General features: G+C 38.8%; 1 protein-coding gene across 1 annotated transcript; it reads left to right on the plus strand.

Moving 5' to 3' along the window:
- The first annotated feature begins 4,808 nt into the window (after window positions 1-4,808).
- Window positions 4,809-5,807, plus strand: MAGEB16 (MAGE family member B16). Its single transcript, XM_041740384.1, is given in 1 exon segment — window positions 4,809-5,807. A coding segment is annotated over 1 exon segment (999 nt).
- The last annotated feature ends 15,335 nt before the right edge of the window (window positions 5,808-21,142 follow it).

The raw sequence follows: 21,142 nt of genomic DNA on the forward strand, positions 1-21,142 counted from the left end.
ACCTGATCTGAAATCTCAAGCTGTATGCTTAACCCACTGAGCCATCCAGGCACCCCAACAAATGCCATTCTTAAAAGAAAGATCTTTATGACAGATAATTTTATAAGTATTATCAGTTACAAAAGAAAGAAATAGAAATAAGTGGTATTTGTTAAATAATATTATGTAAAATATAGGTGCAGAGGTGATTTAAATATTATAAGTGAACACTAGAAATATGCTATAAGACTATATCAGGATAAACAAAGGGCAGACAAGTCCATAATGGGGAACAGGTAACCATGGTAAGTAGCAGAGTGTCAGGATACAAAAAGGAAGATACACATACATTACATATCTCCTAATGGAAGTCTAAAGCATCACCTCTGGAGTGGTCTTGCCAAACAGCAAACATTTTGATCAAAAAAACACAAATTTGGGGCAGCCCGGGTGGCTCAGTAGTTTAGCACCGCCTTCAGCCCAGGCGGTGATCCTGGAGACCCGGGATCGAGTCCCATGTCAGGCTCCCTGCATGGAGCCTGCTTCTCCCTCTACTTGTGTCTCTGCCTCTCTCTCTCTGTCTTTCATGAATAAATAAAATCTTAAAAAATCCCACAAATCTGATCAAGCTTCTAATTGAAATTATTGATGATTGTTATGCTGCCAGGTAAACAGGGTACATTGTACTGTTTTGTGCAATATACTATATCTTTGAGAATTTCTGTGAAAAATGATTTATTTTAAATGTCATACTTTAAAAATCAAATACTCGGGGCACCTGGGTGGCTCAGTCGGTTAAGCATTTGCCTTCAGCTCAGGGCATGATCCCAGGGTTCTGGGATCAAGCCCCACATTGGGCCCCTTGGTCAATGAGAAGCCTGCTTCTCTCTCTTCCTGTGCCTGCCGCTCCTCCTGTGCTCTCTCTCTGTTAATAAATAAAGTATTAAAAAAATAAAAATCAAATAACTCAAGTGAAAATGCTACCTTTTAGCAAAATGTAAATTACAAAATAGTTCAATAGAAATTGAACATTTTATCAACAAATACAAATCGAAACTATTCCAAAGACACCCTCAAGAAAATTAACAAGGCAGGAAACCACAAATGTTGGAGAGGATGCGGAGAAAAGAGAACACTCTTACACTGTTGGTGGGAATGTGAACTGGTGCAGTCACTCTGGAAAACTGTGTGGAGGTTCCTCAAAGAGTTAAAAATAGATCTGCCCTCCGACCCAGCAATTGCACTGCTGGGGATTTACCCCAAAGATGCAGATGCAATGAAATGCCGGGACACCTGCACCCCGATGTTTCTAGCAGCAATGGCCACAATAGCCAAACTGTGGAAGGAGCCTCGGTGTCCATCGAAAGATGAATGGATAAAGAAGCTGTGGTCTATGTATACAATGGAATATTACCCAGCCATTAGAAATGACAAATACCCATCATTTGCTTCGACGTGGATGGAACTGGAGGGTATTATCCTGAGTGAAATAAGTCAATCGGAGAAGGACAAACATTATATGTTCTCATTCATTTGGGGAATATAAATAATAGTGAAAGGGAATAGAAGGGAAGGGAGAAGAAATGGGTAGGAAATATCAGAAAGGGAGACAGAAGATGAAGACTCCTAACTCTGGGAAACGAACTAGGGGTGGTGGAAGGGGAGGAGGGAGCGGAGTGGGGGTGAATGGGTGACGGGCACTGAGGGGGGCACTTGACGGGATGAGCCCTGGGTGTTATTCTATATGTTGGCAAATTGAACACCAATAAAAATAAATTTATTATTAAAAAAAGACACCCTCAAAATGAAAGGAATAGAAAAATAGACAAGAAGTAGGAAAAAATGTGAAGAGAAATAATATTCAGTGAAAATAAGATCATCTGCAAATGCAATTTCACATGACATCAGAAAATCAGGGGCTTTCAAAATCATTCATCGCAATCCTTTCCATGCAGAAAGTAAATTTTTAGAACAGAATTTATGTAAAAGGCCAAGTCTGACTGGTGAAGAAAAAGAACAGATAGTGTGATTTTTCTGAAACAGCCCACCACCGGTCCTGGTCTCTGCTTGTCTTATGCTGCATCTTTCCCATTTCACATTAAGTCTGGGGCGTGACCAAATCCAAACTGTGTAAGAGTTGCAGTAAGTACACTCAAAGAGTTTGCTGGGATGTGACATTTCTCATGAAGCCTCAAATGAAAGAGAAAGAAGCCAAGAAGAGAATTCCATGAATGAAGACAGACAAATATGGGAACAACTGAAATGCATGTTAAGAGATGAATGGAGGGATCCCTGGGTGGCGCAGCGGTTTGGCACCTGCCTTTGGCCCAGGGCGCGATCCTGGAGACCCGGGATCGAATCCCACATCGGGCTCCCGGTGCATGGAGCCTGCTTCTCCCTCTGCCTGTGTCTCTGCCTCTCTCTCTATCTCTCTGTGACTATCATAAATAAATTAAAAAAATTAAAAAAAAAAAAAGAAATAAATTGACTTCATGTTTAAAAAAAAAAAAGAGAGATGAATGGGGGTGCCTGGGTGGCTCATTCGGTTAAGTCTTTACCTTTGGCTCAGGTCATGATCCCGAGGTCCTGGGATGGAGCCCCACATCTCCCTCTCCCTCTATTGCTCCCTTTGCTTGTGCTTACTTGCTCTCTCTCTCTCTGTCAAATAAATGAATAAAATCTTTAAAATAAAAAAAAATGAATGAATAAAAAAGATGTGGTATATATACACAATAGAATATTATTTATCCATGAGAAATGATATCCTGCCATTAGCAACAACATGGATGGACCTTGAGCACATTAAGCAAAGTGAGATAAGTCAGAATGAGAAAGAATAAAACAATATGACAACACTTGTATGCAGAATCTAAAGAAGTCAAACCTGTAAAACACAGAGTAAAATGATGTTTATCAAGGGATGGAGGCAGAGGGAAACAAGATTAAGGGTATAAAGTTGCAGCCAGGAATAAATAAGCCATAGAGCTCTAATGCACAGTATAATGGAGATACTAATACTGTACCATGACTATGCTGGGTAATAAGTAAAACAAGGCAATCGTTTTACAACATATAAAACAGCAATCATATTACAACATATAAATATATCAAAGTAATATATTGCACACCAGAAATTTCCACAATGTTATATATTTTGAATTTATTCAATAAAAATATTTTTTAAAGTTTTTAAGTGAGGCCGGAGGAGACAAACAACAAAGATAAAGGGAGATCACACAGATGGGCCAGTGCCTATTTTCAGCTCTAAATATCTTCTGAGAGATTTCCTCAGTTCCTCTTCAGGGTTCTAGGGTCATGAGGACATTGGCATGAGAGGCGTGACCTGGATTCAACATAAGAATTAATTCCAAGACTGACAAAAGTCAATAGGAGGACGATGAAGAAGGACCGGGAGCAACCTCTACTTCCAAACGCCATAGTGCCCACAGCCCTGCACCTGCTGTTGACCCGGAAGAACCTAGGCTGGGGTAACCGGATATCGCGCTCCCTGACTTCCTCCTCAAGATTGTGGGCCTCGGCCGGTTCCAGCCAAGGCCTGCAGGATTCGATTTGAGGGGCGCAACCAAGTCAGCAGAGGGAGGGGTACTGGGTACTGCTTGGAATCAAGTAAGATAAGGGCTGAGAGGCAGCCCCACTGACGCAGGGGTTTAGCGCCACTTGCAGCCCGGGGTGTGATCCTGGAGACCCAGGATAGAGTCCCATGTTGGGCTCCCTGCATGGAGCCTGCTTCTCCCTCTGCCTCTCTCTCTGCCTCTCTCCCTGTGTCTTTCATGAATAAATAAATAAAATCTTAAAAAAAAAAAAAAAAGAGAGGTAAGGACTGAGGAGACTTCCTACCACAGAAATGAGAGGACTCATTAGACGAGAGCCCCAGTCCAGCTCAGGGAGTCCCCAGACCAGTATGTCAAGCTGACCTGCTATGCACTTCCTCTTTGGCATCTGACTGAGGCAACAGTATTTCTGTGGAAGGTTAAGAGTACCCTGACACATAAACGGCCCCCGAGTGAGTCCTGAGGGGACCATTCACCCCAAACAGTGGTGTACTCACTGAGCCTTGGCCAGTCTGGCAGCCCTGGGAGGTCTTGGGCAGGGGCAGCGGGAAGTGGTGCTGATGGACTTCTGCCTCCAGAGTCTGAGGGAGATGAGAGCTTAGTCTGCGGTAGGCAGTGTCCTGTCGACAAAGGAAAGAGTCTCAGACCCTGCGGGAGTCTCCCATAGGAATCCCTGCAAGGACCCCTAGTGAGTTCTCATGTTTCCACTGACCCTGGACAGAGGTTGTGGCACAGCATCAAGCACCTGTGGTCAGCTCTCAAATGTCTAGCAGATGAGGTGTCTCCTCACTTCCTTTCTGGGTGTCTCAAACACATGGAACCTTGACTGGAAGGTGGAAAGTCAGATAATAGATGACTGCAGGCACATCAACCAGTATTTGACTAGCACTTGTGAGGATTGTGGGACTGACCACTTGATGGCAGAGGGGCTCCACAGACCCCTTCCCCTGTTGTCAGCCCTTGGTGCCCCGTCAGCCCTTCTGGATGGCAGGCAGAGGCAACTTTTCCTATCCTTTGAGGCTCAGGAAGTTAAAGGATTTATTAAGTCAACAGGAGTCCCAGGACCTGGTAGTTGTCGTTGTGTTATGTCTGAAGGGCAAAGTCACTGCATACAAGTGTAGTCCCACAGCTCACAGGGAACCCTTGGGAGTTCAGCAGCTGAGGCCACTCACATCTCCTTCTTCCTCTTAGGTCGTGATTCCCCATTGCCCCCTTTCCTATCCTCACTCCTATCTATAGCCACTCATAAAAGTCATCATGCCTTAGTGCCAAAAGAATCCACAATGCTTATGTGATCAGCGCTTTCAGACCTGTAGTGAGATCCAGGATATGGAAGTTGTACAGGTCTCCAAGCCTCTGGAAGAGACTGGTCTCTCCTCTCATCCTCTGATGCCTGGCAATTCAAAGGAGGCTTCTGATGCTGGTGTACCCAGTACCACTGAGAGTCCTCAGAGTGTCTGCTCATCTCCCATTGCCATCACAACCACTTCATCAAATGAATTAAATGAGGGCTCCAGTAGCCAAGAAGAGGAGGATACCACCTTGTGGGCTGGGCCAGACCCCAAGAATGTGCCCATAGATGCTCTAGATAAGAAAGTGAATTCATTGATCAATTTTATGCTATTCAAGTATCAAATAAAAGAGCCAATGACAAAGGCAGATATGAAGATTGTCATCAAAGAGCATGAGGACTACTTCACTGAGATCTTCCTGAGAGCCTCTGAGCATATGGAGATGGTCTTTGGCCTTGATGTGAAGAGAGTGGATACCACCAACCACTGCTATGATCTCTTCATCAAATTGGGCCTCACCTATGATGGGGTGATGAAAGGTGAACAGGGCATGCCCAAGACCAGCATCCTGATACTTATCCTGGGTGTGATCTTCATGAAGGGCAACATTGCCGCTGAAGAGGAAGTCTAGGAAGTTCTGAACTTGATGGGGATATTGTCTGGGAGGAAGCACATCATCTTTGGGGAGCCCAAGAAACTCATGACCAAAGAGTTGGTGAAGGAAAAGTACCTGGAGTACCGGCAGTTGGCCAACAGTGATCCTGTACAGTTTGAATTCCTGTGGGGTCCGAGAGCCCACGCTGAAACCACCAAGATGAAAGTCCTGGAGTTTCTGGCCAAGGTTCATAGGACTGACCCGAGTTCTTTCCCATCCCAGTATGAGGAGGCTTTGCAAGATGAAGAAGAAAGAAAGAGCCCAGGTCAGAATTTCTTCATGATCTGTCTCTACTTCTGTGGCCACTGAAATTCTAGTGCCAAATCCAGCGATTTCTCTTGTTCCTAGTGAAGACTGAGGCAGGTTCTTTACTTTGTGTTTGAAAAAGGTCAGTTAGTGTTCATAGAATTTAGGTCTGAGGTTGGGCTGAAAGGAATACAGTATATATGTCTATGTGTTCCTATGTTCTACGTGTAACTTGAAAATTTATTCTTTTTTAATATATGTATTTGTCGAAATATTGTTTCTTTTGATATAGATTCAGTTAGCTTCAAAATCTCCAAGTTTATTAAAGATATAAGTCATACATTTAATGTTATAATGAGATTTAATAGTAAGAGCTTTTTTATTTTGTTAAAATGTGAAACCATCTTATTTTGTCATCTGAAATAACATAACATGGAATTCCTATAGATATTTACTGGAAATGTGAGAGTGATCAGCTTTAAGGTGGTTGGGTTCAGGATGCCTGGTGGCTCAGCGATTTAGCGCTGCCTTCATCCCAGGGTGTGATCCTGGAGACCCGGGATCCTGTCCCTGTCGGGCTCCCTGCATGGAGCCTGCCTCTCCCTCTGCCTCTGTCTCTGCCTCTCTCTCTCTGTGTCTCTCATGAATAAATAAATAAATATTTAAAAGAAAAAAAGATGGTTGGATTCAAGAAATACAGAACAAAAGATTGTCAGTCTTATGGCTATCTTATACCTTTTACATATTTGTTTTATAAAATTCAATTATATATGCTTAACTTGCTTATGGATATATTAAAAATAAACCTCAATAAAATTAGACCCCATTCTCATTGTTCCTTTTGTTCCTCACACCTTCATTGAACATTTGCTCTTTAGTAATCACCACATTAGTCTTGGAGATTATAGCATTAACAATACCTACAAACTGCACTTATAATTTTTACTTCTAGGATCAGGAATCCTATAATTATAGTGGGATACCTTCTAATATCTAAGAAGCAAGTAAAAGAAGGAGTTAGCAGATATGTGGAGGTGTTCCATATGAGACTGTCAAACCTAAATGCCCTGGGACAATGAGGTTTGGGGTTGAGGAAGCTGGAATTCCTGTAGTGAGTGTTAATCTTTAACTTAATTTTAGATTTAGGGCAAGCTGAGCCTGAGGGGGTGGTGATCAGCCATCAGACCTTCAGATAGTGTGTCTCGGAGTTCAGACCCAAAAACTTGGAGTGGAAAACTATTCTTTGTAGTAACTTAGGGGGCATGATCTAAAAAGAGAGAAATCTCCATTGGAACAGGAATGGAAATTGTTTTGTGACATTATCCCTGTGCCATTGAACATAATTCATAAATAAATTCTTATACACATAGTCTTTAAAGAGTTTTCAGAGATAACAGTGATACTTTATTGAGATGCCAAGAAGCCATTGGTTTGACTTTTGCTGCCTTGGCCTGGGAAAGCCAGAGACTACTCCATTTAAGGCATATTTTAAATAAGCTACTTTCAATGTAATTTGGCATAGTCTAAGAAATACTTATATTTTTATGTGTGGAAATTAATGAGAGTAGGAATGATTTGAATGGAACAGAAGCTAAGGAGGCAAGTAATGGTCCTTGTCACAAATTCTAAAAATTTTGAATTGCATCTAGGTGGAGAAGAAATTCCCTATTTCTTTTTAAGATTTTATTTATTTATTTATTTATTTATTTATTTATTTATTTATTTAAGGGGTAGGGGAGAAGCAGGAGGGAAGGGAAGAGGGGAAAGAATCCCAAGCAGACTCCATGCTGAGCAAAGAGCCTGACCTGGGGCTCAACCCCACGACCTGTGCCAAAACCAAGAGTTGGACACTCAACTGACTGAGCCATGCAGGTGCCCCAGAAATTCCCTCTTATTAAAGAACACAACCTCAGAGGGGATATATTTACTGAGATTTACTTGCTAAGCAGCATTTTGGTTGGTCTGATATTCCATGGCCTGTTGTACTTCTTTATCTTCTTTGAGACATACTGGATTTTTAGATATCATGTAGGTGAGGTTGGTTGGGTCAGTGGTCAAAATAATGACAGTAACAACTGTCATTCACTAAAGACGTAAGTTATGCCAGGCACTGTAACAGGTGCCTTACATTTATTATACTCTTTTTTTCTTTTAGAAATATCCTGTTGGTACTTTATTTATGTAAGTCATCTCTATACCCAATGTGGGGCTCAAACTCATAACTCTGAGATCAAGTCACACACTCCACCGATCGAGCCAGCTAGGTGCCCCTATTGCACTTTTTTAAACAGTCCGATATGACAAGGCTTATCAGACTCACCCTTTAAATGAAGAGCCTAAGATTCACAAATCTTGACAATGTGCCCAAGTCCACAGGTCTGGTATGTGAGAGAGATGAGGCTAAACTTGTGGTCTGAATTCTTTTAGAGCCCATGTTGTTTCATTCCTCCAGCTGGAGGCCCATATTTTGTCTCTAGATTCATTTCTTTTCTCACTACTCCATGTTGCCTGTTAGGATAAAAAGACCTTGAATCCAAAGCACTAAAAACATATGTAAAGAAGAAAGATGAAAATGATAACCAAATACAATTTGGGAATTGTCTGTAGGCTTCATTTACCCAGGGTCCTGCTGCCTTTGACCCCAGGGTTCCTTAAGAGCTGACTGCCCAGGGGCTAGACTTTTTGTCCAGAGTCATCTCTTTCGTGTATGGGGCTTCAAAATACATCACCCCAGAATATACCACTTGGGAATACTGGTTATTTTTAATTAAAAGTACTTGAGAAACAGCTGGTACAGGAGGTACACTCCAACCTTCCTTCATTTCCTTAAAAATAGGAGATAAATATCCCACATGAAAGATGCCCTCACTGTAACAGGAGGGTAGAAGGCATCTTTATCACCAGAGACAGGAAATTTGGGGCCAAGAAGGCTGAATAAATAAAACCTTGTTAATTCTTTACCATTTACTACCCTTAGCCCAAACCCCTTTGCCCTGGTCAATTCTTCACAGAGTTAATATTTGTCTAAAAGGTATAAAAGCTTTCTGCTTTGGTCACCTCTTTGAGTCTCACATCTTTGTGGGGCTCCCATATATGTATACATATGTAATTCTATTATTCTCCTTTTAATCTGTCTTTTTATTACAGGGGTTTCTCAGACAAGCACCTGAGGTGTAGAGGATAAATAATTTTTCCTTCCGTACTTGTGCATTATAGTACCATTCTCTGGCTGTTCTCCAGGGTATTGTCTTGGCCAAATTGGAACCTGAATCTGTTGACCAGCTCTTTACTGGATCCTCCTCTGATGTCTGCAGCCCACTCCCAGTTGAATAGCCCAGAATCATTTGCCCTTTCCCTGGCCTAGAGTATTTGAGCTTCCTCGCAATCTCATCTCTCACCATGGAACCTAGCAATATTCCATTCTATGTAAAGGGTCATTTTAACAATGAAATTGTCATCATCATTTCACATTCTTAAAATGATTTCCAAATGATCTGATGAGCATAGTCTGATTTGGCAAAGAATCTACTAGTTGGGGAGCTGTATGTGCAAGAAATGGGATTTTGGTATTTGTAGTAGAATTTTAATGGAATTTATTATTTGAGAATAAGGAAAAAAAACTCCCATTTCTTCAATGATAGTTTTCAATTAAATTTGGATGTAGGGCAAGATGAGGCTGAAGGGTGATGGTGAGGGGGTTGAAAGGGCTCCTTGATTCATAAACCAAAGAGTGAGCTTAACTTGGTTGTTAAAAACCAAAGTGTTCAGCAGCCCCGGTGGAGCAGCAGTTCAGCGCCGCCTGCAGCCCAGGGTGTGATCCTGGAGACCCAGGATCGAGTCCAGCGTCAGGCTTCCGTCATGGAGCCTCCTTCTCCCCCTCTACCTCTCTCTCTCTGAATAAATAAATTAAAAAATCTTAAAAAAAAAAAAAAAAAAACAACCAAAGTATTTTCTATAAGTGATAGAGGAGGAAAGACTATTGAAATAACTAAGTAAGCAAACACCTACAGTGTCTCAGTTTCTGTAAATTCTGGAGAACTTCTAGGAGGTAGAATATAGGTTCCTTGGAATTACCTTTAGATAATAGATAATAGAGATAAATAGATGATAGATAAGTAGATAGATCATAGGGATAGATAATAGATAGAAACTTTGGTTTTCAGTGTGCACAATTGCATTTGTGCTGATGTCTAGACATACTCATTCAGGCGATAAATAGCAGAGAATCATAAGGTAAAGTCTTGTCAATGCACCAAGAATAAGGAGAAAATTCTCAGTGTACTGTGATCATATTTGTTATTGAAAAGGACAGTGTGTAATAGTTCTTTTGCAAAAGTGAAAGATGGCAAACACTTCCTGCAAAGATTGACAAGGTCCTTTTGAAAAATGTATGTGACTCTGTACTGGGAAGCACCTGTTACATAGTAAAATCTCACAAAGTTGGAGAATTGCCAGGAACACTTTGCCTCCTCAGAAACTCTATTAGGAAATGAAGAGGGTAGTTGATGTAACAAATTCTAATGGTTGCTCTTTGCTAGGCCCCTACTATGTAAGAGTTTATGGTCAAGACTACAAATGCTCATCTGCAACTTGTCTTCTTTCCTGGGTACATGGGAAGACTACATTGTTCAGTTCACTTATAGTTAGAAAGGATCTTATGACCAGCCCTTGCAACTGAAATATGAAGGGAAATGATGTTTGTCACAGGCCAAGGCATTTGAGAGCCAGGATGCCACCATAATGTCTTTTCTTCCATTCAGCAGCAAACATGGGGACCCTATGTTGAGTTATGGAAGCAGGATGGAAGCAGCTTGGATCTCTGTGTTACCTGGTAGCAAACATTTCCTGCCAAGTCAATCAGATTTTATGTGCACAAGAAATATACTTTTGTTATGTTAAGCCATTCAGATTCCAGGTATTGTCTCTTCCATCAGCTAGCATAAACTTTAATCCATACACAGCTGCTATTTCTCTTGCTATGTTTAGTTAAATGTTTCAATGACAAAGCTGAGAGTGAGCATATTCTTGGCGCAAAAATGTTAACAATACAGACAAATCACAATCTCCATGTTTATAATAGTCTTCATAATTCAGCCACATTCTCAGAGATAGCCATGATTAATGTAGTATATTATTTTGAAGTTAATTGTAGGCTTTCTCACACATAGCTGTGTTATAAAATTATCTATGATTTTAAAATATAATGGGTTGTGATATACATATTATTCTACCATACGTCTTTCGCTCTTACCATGAATGCAAGATCTTTTCATGACAACACATACAGATCAACTTTACTTTTATAACTGCCCCCATAGCATGTATGTGCCATGACTAATTTAACCATGTCTTTCTTTTTAAAAAATATTTTATTCACTTATTTGAGAGAGAGACAAAGAGAGCACAAGCAGGAGGAAGGGTAGAGAGAGCGGGACAAGCAGACTTGCTGCTGAGCAGGAAGCCTGATGATGGCTCAACCCAAGACTATGATCTAAGCCGAAATCAGAGGCTTAACTGACTGAACCATCCAGGCGCTCCCAACCATGTCCTTCCAATGGGCACATAATTTGTTTCCCATTTCTTGCTACAACTTTTAGAACTGAGATGCTTTGAACATGATTTATTGGGCTAAAGTTTATTGGTGTGATAGAAGGTAGAAATTAAGTTAAAGTGGAGAGTACCAGGAGATTGTAAATTTTTATAAATATTGCCAAAATTTCATCCCAAAATACTCTACCAATTCATACTCTCACAAATCAATGCATGTTAATAAACACACATGTATTATTTTATATGTCAAAAGTACTTAATTTGAAAAGCAAGGATTGAAAATGACCAGTTGACAGGAAATGGAGCCAGACAAGATACTTACCTTTAATGAGGGATGAAGATTCAGAGAAAGAGCAATGTCCAGGGTTCATGAGAGAGACTACATGGAAATCCAAGTCCAGAGATCCCAGAGCAGGCTGGTAGTCAAAATTCTGAATCAAGAGTTCAGTGTAGGATGGATAAAAGACCAGAAGAAGAGATAATGGGAAATCTGCATGGAGAGTCCAGGACAATATGCATGGATAGGCTTGGGAAATCTCTGAATCACCACTAACAGCTAGAAATTAAATGGTTATCTGAGTGGGGAGGTTACTGGTTTAAAGGAGCAAAAACACCCACCCTTCTGTAGAATTCATGCACATACTGTTAGGGCAAATATAGCTAGCTGTCTCTCCTGCATCCTCCAATAATGTTACTAGTGGATCCTGGGAAAACTACATGTCTTGACTACTATGGTGATCCACTGAACTTTTGCCTGTGTATCAGGACTGGGATCTGTCTTGATTCCTGCTGGCAATAGGTATTTCATCCTCTGATATAGGCCATCCTCTCTATTGAGATCTAGGCTACACAAATGTTAGTGAATTATGATAGAACAGCTGAGACAGGCCAGAAGTACCAATAAGCAGTGGAAGGCAGCATGCAAGAACAATGAGGAAACTACCCTAGTACTAATTTCCTCAGTTGCTCTTTAGATAAAGGATTAGCTGTGGATGTGTCTCCTAAAATCATCTAGATGGTGTCCCCAACACAGACATGCTTCTCATGTTTTCTTAGTTTGTGGCATCCACCAGAGAGTGACTGTGATCACTAGCCTACATTGCCAATAGATATTGGCTGACAGAGAGTGTTAGCCTATGGTACAGAGATTTGTGGATTAGATTCAGAACCTAAGGAGATTGTACCATTCTTTTTTTTTTAAGATTTTATTTATTTATTCATGAGAGACACAGAAAGAGAGGCAGAGACACAGGCAGAGGGAGGAGAAGCAGGCTCCATGCAAGGAGGCCGATGTGAGATTCCATCCCAGGAATCCAGGATCACGCCCTGAGCCAAAGGCAGATGCTCAACTGCTGAGCCACCCAGTCATCCTTGTACTCTTCCTTTTTGAACTGACTTGGTGATTGGGATGTGAACAGCCCAATGCAGGAAGTATCACATACCACCCTGTTGTGACTGTTCCCAACTTCAAGACAGTGTTTGAGCTTGCAACCACCACATGTTGCTCAAATACCTATAAATATCACTTACAGTGGGGGCAGGACTTTTTCTTTTAGTTAATTAATTAATTTCTAATATTCATTATGATATCAGATCATTTTGATTTGCATATTTATCAGTAATAACAAGACTTAGTTGCTGATTTCCATTTTTAGGAGGGAAATTAAAAAAATCATAGTAGACTCAACATGAATTATTAGTTGATAGCCCTGGAACTTCCCTAACCAGGACCTTAAGGAAGCCACCAGTCTGATTATGTGTAATGACACAAAGACATTGAATATACCTATTCCACCAAAGTTCAGTATTTCATGGAGTGGGTGAGAGGTAGATAGGGAGAAGGGAAACTGTTCAAGAGAAGGAGGTAAAAAAGAAATGTGGTCTCCATTCCTATTTTGCAGTGAAAGACATTTTTATTTTATTTTATTTTTTTTAAGATTTTATTTATGTATTCATGAGAGACATAGAGAGAGAGAGGCAGAAACACAGGCAGAGGAAGAAGCAGGCTCCATGCAGGGAGCCCGATGTAGGACTCGATCCCAGGATTCCAGAATCATGCCCTGGGCCGAAGGCAGGTGCTAAACCACTGAGCCACCCAGGGATTCCCCGACATTTTTATTTTAATGACCGGGCTTCTGTGTAAATTTTGTTTTAAAAAGAAAAAAATATATATATAAAGTTCAGTTTTTAGAAAACCAGTATCAAAAGCACTGAACAACATGATCACTATATTTTTTCTGGGGCCAATATTTTATATTTCCTTTAGTAATACATGTGCACAGAAATACTTTTGTCAATTATAATAGCTACTTTTTGAGATTATTCTGTATGCTAGAGGGTTGAAACATTTGGTAATAATGACATTCTATGACTTAGGCACTGTCATTTCATTGTGCTGGTTCACAGGGGCAAACTGCATCTAACACTTCAGTTAGAAATTTCCAAAAAGGCTATTTTTTTAATGGAATTTAAAGTTAAAAGGTGCTATAATTGATTTGCTTATAGTACATTTATTCTTATAAATTTTATACTACATTTATTTTTAATTTTTAAACTTTCTTTCAAAGAAACCTACTCTACATTTGTAAAAAATAAAAGCCATATCTGTATAATCTCATCTATAATCTTTATTTCTTTTTAAAAATGTTTGAATTTTTAAAAATATTTTATTTATTTATTCATGAGAGACACACAGAGAGAGTCAGAGACATAGGCAGAGGGAGAAGCAGGCTCCCTGTCGGGAGCCTGATGTGGGACTCTATCCCAAGACCCCCAGATCACGACCTGAGTTGAAGGCAGATGCTCAACCATTGAGCCACCCAGGTGCCCCCTGAAGTTTTTATTTTAATTCCAGTTAGTTAACATACAGTGTTATGTCAGTTTCAGGAGTACAATATAGTGATTCAACAATTCGTACATCACCCAGTGCTGTCATTGATAGTCTTGAAGCCTAAACATTATTTCTAGTAAAAACGTAAATGGGAAAAGAAAGCATGTTTCCACTTAAATGTGTTTTAATTTGATTTTTAACATCACAGTTAAACATTAGCTAGCATTAGTGTTAAATACTTTAATGATAAAAAGAAATGCAAATATGCAGATAGTTATAGAGAACTTGTAATAAATTAACTGTAATAACAATTTCTTAATCTGATCAGTCTCTCCAGTCATTCCTACATTTAAGAATACTTCTAATTCTTCTGAGTCATTTGCTTCAAGTCGAAAGCCCTCTGCAATGTAATTGCAGCTCTAGGTCAGTTAGCCTGAGGACCCAAAGCCTTTAAATAGCACATCATTTGAAGAATTATCCTAGGAAATGCAGCTGAAAAAAAAATTTGTTTAATTTTTTTTGTTTGTTTTGTTTAATTTTTTTTTATTGGAGTTCAATTTGCCAACATATAGCATAACACCCAGTGCTCATCCCGCCAAGTGCCCCCCTCAGTGCCCATCACCCTGTCACCCCAACCCCCCGCCCGCCTCCCCTGCCACTACCCCTTGTTCATTTCCCAGAGTTAGGTGTCTCTCATGTTTTGTCATCCTCACTGATATTTTCACTCATTTTCTGAAAAAAAAATTCTAATGAATATTATATCTTTCCTTCTAACCAAAGTAGGAAAAAATTCAATAAAATAAAATATATTTTAATGTTTGCTAGCAGAAAATCAGAAGGTGGTTGCTTTCTTTTCCTAAACCAAACCCTTTTGAGACAATGTCTTTTTTTCCAAGTTATAACTTAAAACTTATAAACCCTCACTCCCCACCCCACAGAGGCTGCATAATTATTTTTGAAGAAGATGACAAATCCAAATCAAAGATCATCGGAAAAAATATCGACAAGTTTTGCAAGAAAGGTGAGAAATTATTTTCTTCCCTAGAAAATATAAGAATACACAACATAGCCTGAAGGAAAGGAATAAACATGGATTGCACTAATGTGGTTAATTAATTATTACACAGAATAAGGCTATTCTGTCATAAGAAAGCAGTACGAAGAGACTTATACATCTGGTCGATGATTTTATGAAAACTAGTGAAGAGACATAGATAAACAACTTAAAAATTATGCTAGGAAATATTTCATAAGTATTAATAAGATACAAATGGTTGGGAAAAAATTGAGATCAGTGTTCCTTGACAAAATATTTTCTGACCCGAGAGAACACCTATAATCATGAGTATATTTATGTAGAAACGTTATTACCACTGGGCTCACAAATTGTACTTTCAATTTATTCTGTGAATTGAAAAGTATATTTCTACACAGTTAGCAGCTCCAGCACATATAAAAATCTTTAGTGGTTAATTAGCCCAGTTTAGGAGCACTTCCATTATTATTCCCCTTTTATAGCCTCAGTTGAATCAATCCAATTGGATGTATAAACTGCTCCCCAAAGGAAAGTTCAGATCACATGTTTCTACTTACAATGTCAGCCCTCTAGTGCATGAAATGGGATCTTGAGTGGTCTTGAAGGATGGAACTTTCAAAACTGCTGAACTCTGATCCTCCGTTTCCCCAAACCCATCCATTTCATGCATGGAAATGAAAGGATGGTTATTTCGTTGCAAGTGATGATTCTTATTAAGTGAGACATTTTCTTTTAGTGCCCCTTTATTTTGTAGTAAGAACACTTAACATGCGATCTACCATATTGTTATTTATAGGCACCGTGCTGGACAGCAGATCTTTAGAAGTTATTCATCTAACACAACTGAAACTTTATACCCACTGGATGTTGGATATGTCCATTATCTTGAATTCAGTGATAGTATCACAGGTATTTGCATATGTCAAAACTCGTCAAATTATACACACTATGTACAGTTCTTTGTATATCAATTATACCTCAATAAAGCTTTTTAAAAGAAAAAAGTTTCTTTCACACTTCTAAACCTTTCATCTAGAGGAAGCATCATATGGTCCTTACAGTGAATTGGGCTTATTAAAAAAAAAAAAAAAAAACCAAAACAGCATGTGTCCTTAAGGCCATACAGGTATACCTGTATCAACACAAAGGTGAAAAAGTAAAAGAAAAAGGATTTCCCTTCTTGGGAAGGTGTATAGGGAAACTTTCAAAAATGGAGACAAAAAGCATGAGCATCAGAATTCAATCTGGGTCACAGGTATCAGTGGCATAGTTTCAAAAAAGAAAAATATAAACTAAGAAGCTATGCAGATTAATTAAAATATATTGAAAGAGTTGAAATGGGGGCACTTGACTGGCTCAGTAAGTTAAACATTCAACTCTTAATTTTGGCGCAGGTCACGATCTCAGGATCATGGGATGGAGCCTTGCCATGGGGTCCGCACTCAGCGAGAAGTCTGCTTGTCTCCTCCCTCTGCCCTACCCTCTGCTCATGCTCTCTTTCTCTCTCTAAAATAAATAAATAAATCTTTAAAAAAAATAAAAGTTGAAACATTGCACTACTTTAAAAAGCCACTAACTGGCAATGATGGTGAAATGTAGACACAGCAAACAGTATAGTTAGATCAGTCAGAAGACCTTAGCCTCAGTTTTAAAAGCTAAATCAGAGGAGTTAAAACATGAATTAAGGGGGTTCTAAAAATAACACTGATCTCAAAGTCTCAAAGACCCCATAAAAGCCAGTCGGATGTCAGAAAGAATACTGTGCACTATAAATAATGATTAAAGTGACTAAGACATCATTTCTGCTTTGAAGAAATAAGTAATTAAATAAAAGGACACTGACAAGTAGACAAAATACTTTGTTATTAGGTAAAAGACGACAAGGTCATTTAAGCAAAAGCCCAAGGGAGGAGGTGGCCTTTGAGATGGGCACTGAAGAATGCTAGAATTTTGAGTAATCTTTATGCCCAACCTGGGGTTTGAACTCATGACTCCAAGATCAAGAGTTGCATGCTCTACCAACTGAACCAGGTGCCCAGAATACGAATGCCAGAAGTTTGAAATGGTTGTGCTTGGGGCAAGGGAAAAGGTGTATTCTATCAGAAAGGGAATGCAGTATAAGGCAAAGAGATAGTGGTTTGTTCAGGGAAGAAGTACCCTTTGACTCATGCAGAAGAAACTAGGAGACAAGCGGGGGATGAGACTGAGGTCACATTGTGGATGGCTCAGAAGCCAGCACAAAGGGACTTTGTTTCTGAACAAGGGATAATATGACAAGAGCAACAATTCAGGCAGATTAGACAGGAGTGTTTGGGGACGTATTTTTCCCAGGAGAGATATTATAACAAGGCAGAAAAGGTAATTATACTGATAAGCAAGATAAATTATGAAGGGGATTGGATTTGAGATAAAATTCAAAAAACACAGAGGAATAACATCAGGCACAATAAATAGCCAGAATGTAAGTTGCAGTTTAAAAGAGGGCCAGCTTCAGAAAAAGGAGGTGTTCTTTCCATCAGTTTATAAAGTGACTAGGATCTCCTAAGAAAGGGTGGAACCGGTAGAGAGTAATTATTTATAGCAAAGAGGCTTTGGGATTGATGTGAAGCACTGATTCAAAGACATACACTTCATCAACCCTGTCATTGTCAACATACAGGTAGCTCTCTGCACTTCCATGAAACGAAGATCTGTTATGTCTTAATGACACATAGTCAAGTTACCAACTGAAAATAATCTAGGCCTAGCTTTGGAAACACAAATGTGGTCTCCATTCCTTTTTGCAGTGAAGGACATTTTTATTTTTTTTTTTTTTAAAGATTTTATTTATGTATTCATGAGAGACATAGAGAGAGAGAGGGCAGAAACACAGGCAGAGGAAGAAGCAGGCTCATGCAGGGAGCCCGATGTAGGACTCGATCCCAGGATTCCAGAATCATGCCCTGGCGCCGAAGGCAGGTGCTAAACCACTGAGCCACCCAGGGATTCCCCGACATTTTTATTTTAATGACCGGGCTTCTGTGTAAATCTTGTTTTAAAAAGAAAAAAATATATATATAAAGTTCAGTTTTTAGAAAACCAGTATCAAAAGCACTGACAACATGATCACTATATTTTTTCTCGGGGCCCAATATTTTATATTTCCTTTAGTAATACATGTGCACAGAAATACTTTTGAAATTATAATAGCTACTTTTTGAGATTATTCTGTATGCTAGAGGGTTGAAACATTTGGTAATAATGACATTCTATGACTTAGGCACTGTCATTTCATTGTGCTGGTTCACAGGGGCAAACTGCATCTAACACTTCAGTTAGAAATTTCCAAAAAGGCTATTTTTTTAATGGAATTTAAAGTTAAAAGGTGCTATAATTGATTTACTTATAGTACATTTATTCTTATAAATTTTATACTACATTTATTTTTAATTTTTAAACTTTCTTTCAAAGAAACCTACTCTACATTTGTAAAAAATAAAAGCCATATCTGTATAATCTCATCTATAATCTTTATTTCTTTTTAAAAATGTTTGAATTTTTAAAAATATTTTATTTATTTATTCATGAGAGACACACAGAGAGAGTCAGAGACATAGGCAGAGGGAGAAGCAGGCTCCCTGTCGGGAGCCTGATGTGGGACTCTATCCCAAGACCCCCAGATCACGACCTGAGTTGAAGGCAGATGCTCAACCATTGAGCCACCCAGGTGCCCCCTGAAGTTTTTATTTTAATTCCAGTTAGTTAACATACAGTGTTATGTCAGTTTCAGGAGTACAATATAGTGATTCAACAATTCGTACATCACCCAGTGCTGTCATAGATAGTCTTGAAGCCTAAACATTATTTCTAGTAAAAAGGTAAATGGGAAAAGAAAGCATGTTTCCACTTAAATGTGTTTTAATTTGATTTTTAACATCACAGTTAAACATTAGCTAGCATTAGTGTTAAATACTTTAATGATAAAAAGAAATGCAAATATGCAGATAGTTATAGAGAACTTGTAATAAATTAACTGTAATAACAATTTCTTAATCTGATCAGTCTCTCCAGTCATTCCTACATTTAAGAATACTTCTAATTCTTCTGAGTCATTTGCTTCAAGTCGAAAGCCCTCTGCAATGTAATTGCAGCTCTAGGTCAGTTAGCCTGAGGACCCAAAGCCTTTAAATAGCACATCATTTGAAGAATTATCCTAGGAAATGCAGCTGAAAAAAAAATTTGTTTAATTTTTTTGTTTTGTTTTGTTTAATTTTTTTTATTGGAGTTCAATTTGCCAACATATAGCATAACACCCAGTGCTCATCCCGCCAAGTGCCCCCCTCAGTGCCCATCACCCTGTCACCCCAACCCCCCGCCCGCCTCCCCTGCCACTACCCCTTGTTCATTTCCCAGAGTTAGGTGTCTCTCATGTTTTGTCATCCTCACTGATATTTTCACTCATTTTCTGAAAAAAAAATTCTAATGAATATTATATCTTTCCTTCTAACCAAAGTAGGAAAAAATTCAATAAAATAAAATATATTTTAATGTTTGCTAGCAGAAAATCAGAAGGTGGTTGCTTTCTTTTCCTAAACCAAACCCTTTTGAGACAATGTCTTTTTTTCCAAGTTATAACTTAAAACTTATAAACCCTCACTCCCCACCCCACAGAGGCTGCATAATTATTTTTGAAGAAGATGACAAATCCAAATCAAAGATCATCGGAAAAAATATCGACAAGTTTTGCAAGAAAGGTGAGAAATTATTTTCTTCCCTAGAAAATATAAGAATACACAACATAGCCTGAAGGAAAGGAATAAACATGGATTGCACTAATGTGGTTAATTAATTATTACACAGAATAAGGCTATTCTGTCATAAGAAAGCAGTACGAAGAGACTTATACATCTGGTCGATGATTTTATGAAAACTAGTGAAGAGACATAGATAAACAACTTAAAAATTATGCTAGGAAATATTTCATAAGTATTAATAAGATACAAATGGTTGGGAAAAAATTGAGATCAGTGTTCCTTGACAAAATATTTTCTGACCCGAGAGAACACCTATAATCATGAGTATATTTATGTAGAAACGTTATTACCACTGGGCTCACAAATTGTACTTTCAATTTATTCTGTGAATTGAAAAGTATATTTCTACACAGTTAGCAGCTCCAGCACATATAAAAATCTTTAGTGGTTAATTAGCCCAGTTTAGGAGCACTTCCATTATTATTCCCCTTTTATAGCCTCAGTTGAATCAATCCAATTGGATGTATAAACTGCTCCCCAAAGGAAAGTTCAGATCACATGTTTCTACTTACAATGTCAGCCCTCTAGTGCATGAAATGGGATCTTGAGTGGTCTTGAAGGATGGAACTTTCAAAACTGCTGAACTCTGATCCTCCGTTTCCCCAAACCCATCCATTTCATGCATGGAAATGAAAGGATGGTTATTTCGTTGCAAGTGATGATTCTTATTAAGTGAGACATTTTCTTTTAGTGCCCCTTTATTTTGTAGTAAGAACACTTAACATGCGATCTACCATATTGTTATTTATAGGCACCGTGCTGGACAGCAGATCTTTAGAAGTTATTCATCTAACACAACTGAAACTTTATACCCACTGGATGTTGGATATGTCCATTATCTTGAATTCAGTGATAGTATCACAGGTATTTGCATATGTCAAAACTCGTCAAATTATACACACTATGTACAGTTCTTTGTATATCAATTATACCTCAATAAAGCTTTTTAAAAGAAAAAAGTTTCTTTCACACTTCTAAACCTTTCATCTAGAGGAAGCATCATATGGTCCTTACAGTGAATTGGGCTTATTAAAAAAAAAAAAAAAAACCAAAACAGCATGTGTCCTTAAGGCCATACAGGTATACCTGTATCAACACAAAGGTGAAAAAGTAAAAGAAAAAGGATTTCCCTTCTTGGGAAGGTGTATAGGGAAACTTTCAAAAATGGAGACAAAAAGCATGAGCATCA

This window comes from Vulpes lagopus, chromosome X (assembly GCF_018345385.1).
Source record: "Vulpes lagopus strain Blue_001 chromosome X, ASM1834538v1, whole genome shotgun sequence".
In the NCBI taxonomy this organism is placed as follows: Eukaryota; Metazoa; Chordata; class Mammalia; order Carnivora; family Canidae; genus Vulpes; species Vulpes lagopus.